The 5,117-nt window shown below is 39.8% G+C and overlaps 1 gene segment (V, D, J or C); it reads right to left on the reverse strand.

Moving 5' to 3' along the window:
- Positions 1-2,021: 2,021 nt before the first annotated feature.
- LOC127677990 (immunoglobulin kappa variable 4-1-like) lies at positions 2,022-2,649 on the reverse strand. The segment is given in 2 exon segments: positions 2,022-2,371; positions 2,538-2,649. Coding segments are annotated over 2 exon segments (399 nt in total).
- Positions 2,650-5,117: the final 2,468 nt, after the last annotated feature.

Here is a 5,117-nt window from a genome sequence, read left to right on the forward strand (position 1 = left end):
TCCAGGAATCATTGAGGGAGGACATAGGCCTGTTACAGACATTTGTGGCACTCCCCTCTGACAATGGCCGAAGTATTCATTACTTATTTTTGGGAGAATGTGCTGTAGAGCACATGCTGTGCAGTGAGACTGCAGGAAGCAGTCCTCACTCAGAGTTCTCACTCCTTACAGTGACAGGAAGACCAGCAGTTTTTACTCCAAATTTGTTAAAAAATAGACAAAAATAAATTAATCCTTTGGTTCCAAAATGGGAAAGGATCCATGATCATTCCTAATTTGCTTAAAAACAAAAGAACACATGCGCACTAGGTCCTAAAAGAATGGGAAGCTTTCCTGGGAGAAGAGGTACTTATGGAGTAGTTGTGGAGCGTGAGGCCAATAGGGAGGCTCTGCAGATGAGCCTGGTCAGGGAAGGCTTTCTGAGATGCTCTGTTAGCAAACAGGAGTCTGTGTGCAGAAGGAAATTAGTGTGCTTTTAATATGTTTTCCTTTTGCTTAAGCACTTCATCATTTGTTTTATTCTGTATCTGCAAAGTACTCTGAAAACTCCTTTGTTCCTTTAATTTTTTTTAACATTGCCAAGTAGAGTGCTTGAGACGTATAGTTTGTAGCTGTATTTTTGTTTGACTGTCTCATGTTCTTGCAAGTCATTCTTAACTGACCAATGATTGTAGAAATTGCTTGAGTATTTTTTCTAATTAAACAAAGCAAATTACACTTAAATAAAAAAGAAAAAAAAAGAAGAAGTTCAGGTACAGTATGAGAAGGTTAGTCTCTGCATGTTTAATTGTTAATTATGTGTGGAAAGAGAGATAAATGCTGGCAGGACACTTGCATTGTAATTTTATGACCCATTACTTGGTTTTCTATTTTGAAAATCTTCATTCTTCGTCACCTTCCTAAGGCAATCTAAAATTGTATCTAACTGGCTATAACAAAGTTCTAAAATCCAATAGTCAGACAGAAAATGGAGGTTGGAACTTCCATGAAAAGAGAGGGATACTGGAAGAAGAGACATGTGGTAGACTCAGCCAATGAACACAGAGGTGAACAGATGAACCAAAGGCAAGCACAGAGTCAGAGCTGGTCATTTATAGAGATTTAGTGCCAAGACTAGCCACGTTAGAGTAGCTGGGAGGCCAGCAAAGGCCTAAGCTTCACAATATTAGAAAGCCTCTGTATCAATATTCATGTTGCTGGTGGGTCAATTATAGTCTCACTATAAGAAATGGAAAGCAAAATAGAAATGGGTTAATTTAGTGGATATGGTCAAAATATATGTTGTACTTGAAATATATTATGTTATGAAATTGTGCAAAATGATCACATATCAATGAATTATAAGAAGCAGCAACGCTAAACAAATGACAAAGGCACTTGCCACCAAGCATAATATCAGACTTGAGACTCGAGAAGCCTCTTGGCAAAAGCAGATTTAACACCCAGTTGTCTTCTGACCTCCACAAAATGGCATTACACATATTCATCTACATGTACACACACACACACACACACACTCAGAGAGAGAGAGAGGTGGAGGGAGGCACATGTATATAAAGATAATTACATAAAAGGAATACAAAAAAGTCAGGATAGGAAACAATTCAGGAAAAGATGAATACCATTAAGGAAGCAAGAAAACCTAGGGACTAGAAAAAGCAAGAAACATTTTTTTCAGGCACTCCTATCCAAAACACAGTTTATGAACAGCACCACATCAGCCCATAGGGTCTTACATTCCATACCAGATTTATAGAACTATAGAAAGATAAAGCTGTCATATTCAATCAAAATAGTTTGTGGGAAATTGTTACAGAAAGAATAGAAAAATTATATTGTATTTTTCCTGCATTTTGGTACATAGAATTTTTATATCAAATGCCATAAGAGGCATTGCACATGTAATTTTTGTTGGACTCTGTTATCTTTTTTGTCAGTTTGTCAGGCATGCAAGGTCTCAGACAGAATGGGGAAGTGCACATGCCCAGGGATGTATGTGGTACACACAGCTGTATAAACCCTCAAGGAGGATTTTGTAGGAGGCTGAAGCACTGTGGAGGAGTATCATAATGCTGATGACAGTAATAAACTGCCAGGTCTTCAGCCTGTACACTGCTGATGGTAAGAGTGAAATCTGTCCCAGATCCACTGCCTATGAAGCGTTCAGGGACCCCAGATGCTCTAGTGGATGCATAGTAGATCAGTGGTTTAGGAGGCTGCCCTGGTTTCTGCTGGAACCAGACCAAGTAGTTCTTCTGGTCTTTAATCCATAAAAGACTCTGACTAGATTTGCAGCTCATAGTGACATTCTCTCCTGCTGAAACACCCAGGGAGGATGGAGATTGGGTCACCTCAATGTCCAAAGATGTACCTGTAATAATGAATAGGCAGTGAATATAGGCATAAGTAGACAAAAATAGATTATAATACGTTGCTATTTTTTTCATTTAAATGCCCTTATAAGGTCATAATGTACTTTGCAAGTTTCTTGTTACAAAGATGAAACTTTGAAAATGTATTAAAACTAAATTTCTTACCAGATACCCAGAGCAGCAGGAACATGAGGACCTGTGTCTGTGATTCCATCTTGCTTCCCCTGCCTAACTGATGCAGTTCAGTCACAGTACAAAGGCCCGGTTTATAAAATCTGAGCAGCTAGGCTGGGATCGACAAACCCATGCAAAGTAGACAGACAATACAAAAGTGAATGCACGCGTGGTGTGTGTGTGTGTGTGTGTGTGTGTGTGTGTGTGTATGTGTCTGTCTGTGTGTGTGTGAGAGAGAGAGAGAGGAAAAGAGAGAGACAGAGACAGAGAAAGAGACAGAGAGACAGAGACAGAGACAGAGACAGAGAGAGAGACAGAGAGAGACAGAAGTGTCAGTCATTAGGCAAAATGCCAAAGAAAGCATAAAAAAACACTGAAAGTGATTGGCTTCCTCATTGCCAACAGAACCTACTGTCGGATCTAGTAGGTTTGGGATAAAATTCAAATATTTAAAGCAGATAAATTTGCAGAAATTTTAGGAAACCTATCTCTGGGAAAATCACAAGAATACACGAGGAAAAGAGGAAAAAATGTCCTAGAAAGATACCAATGGATAGGAAAAGGAAGACAAATGTCAAAGTATATTGAAGCCAATTTTGTTCATTGTCTCCTATCTCCAAATCCACTTTTATAAGGAAAACATGAACAGTTCCTCAGACATTAGGGCCCAAACTTCCAGAATAAACTTGTAACAGAAATGCAATAATAAACCCAAATTAGCTCTGTGTAAATCTTGGGGGAACATTAATTTAATCCTAGGATCACTGAAGCATTAATCTCAGGGTAAAGGCAAACCCAACAGAAACTAACAATCATGTGTCCCACAACTTCAGGGAATTGAAAGAGGATTCTAATTTGGGAAAATGGCAGAGAATAAAACAAACCAGGTTTCTTCACCTCATCAGGCCTGGACACCAGCACTACCAAAAGGGATTATTCCACGAAGGAATATTCTAGAGAAGTCTAAAAATTAGCAGGATTAAAACTGTCTAAATATGGTCTTACTCACACTAAAAAACTTCTCCAGAAGGGAGCACAGCCAACCTAAATCAAATAATTAATTTACAGAAATGAGTAAACCATAACACCAGAGATTATTTACATACAAAGGAAAAAATGTTTGAGTGTGAAAGAAAATCAGTAGCAACAACAGACATGAAATAACCACCCAAATTCAGGTTAGTGAATTATGGAAGTATATGTGAGATAAATTATAAATAGAGTATTATGTGTAAAGTACAAGAAACAGAAAAGTAAACAAAATACCATGAGAAAGAGTGAGATTCATATCTGTAATCCAGAACTGGAGAGATAGAAACAGATGATCCATAAGATTGCAGCCAGCCTGGTATACATAAGTTCTAGGCCAGTCTAATCTATGCATGGACAAGATTTCCAGATGGGTATCATTAATCAACTCACTAGAAGAGAGCTCATAGTATTTGATATTCAAAGTGAATTACTCATCTGACATTAATGTGCTATGGTTTTTCTATGGTGCACTAAATATTTAATTGAATACAGCAACTTTCCAGCTATAAAACATTAAATGATTTGTGATAAGCATGTTGAGATCTCATTTATAAACAAATAACATGCCAATATAACAGAGAGACAGTTGTGAATTAAAACAGCTTCCAATCGTCTAACGGGATTTGCAAACCCATAGAAACAGCACAATGTTAAACAATCAGACCCCCCCCCCAAGGTTCCCAGAGACTAAACTACCAAGCAAAGTATACACATGGAGTAACCTATGGCTCAAGCTGCATATGTAGCAGAGGATGCCCTTGTTGGGTATCAATGGGAGGAGAGGCCTTTGGTCCTGTGAAGGCTGCAAACACCCTTAAAGAAGCAGGGGGTAGGGGAATAGGATAGGGTGTTTCTGGAGGGGAAAATAGAAAGGACATGTCCTTTGAAGTGTAAATAAATAAAATATCCAATAAAAAAGAAAGCTCCCAGTCTCTGGTGTTGGCAAGACTGATAGTCCCTCAAGTATTCAGGGATACAAGTAAAGCTGGTAAAGTCTCCTAATGCCATCAGACCACTGGGATTGCAATTAAAGCCAGTTGACTTGCTTGAAGCAGGTCTCCAGGGGTAGAAGAAAAGCTGCTGATGGTTGCAGGCCTGGTAGAGTATATACCATACGATGAAACCAAGAGGACAGAGCTGACCTAACAGTTCCTGGGCTGCTGGAGGAGAGGACAGGTCCTGGATGGCAGCAGGTTCCTAGGAAATAGGCAGAGCTGTACCCCAGGACATGAAATACAGGCAGGATAGGATGAACTTCCTGCTGGATTTTCCTAGAGGGGCCTGCAGGCAGGGAATTGGATTAGGAGTCACACCTGGTGGTCCCTGATGGTTGCAGCCCTCTATTTTTGCAGGTGGGTGTGTGGACCAGAAGATGGAGCACAGCAGGAAAAGTGCAGACATCTCAGCTGCTGTGCATGCTGGAGGACCCAGCAGGCAGGGGATGGGGAGAGGAATAGGGGGTAGAGGGGAGCCTAACATAACTGTTCTCTGAAAGGCTCTATCCTGAAGTTGGTCAAATCAGGTGCAGAGACCAACAGC

The sequence above is a fragment of the Apodemus sylvaticus genome, chromosome 2, assembly GCF_947179515.1.
Source record: "Apodemus sylvaticus chromosome 2, mApoSyl1.1, whole genome shotgun sequence".
In the NCBI taxonomy this organism is placed as follows: Eukaryota; Metazoa; Chordata; class Mammalia; order Rodentia; family Muridae; genus Apodemus; species Apodemus sylvaticus.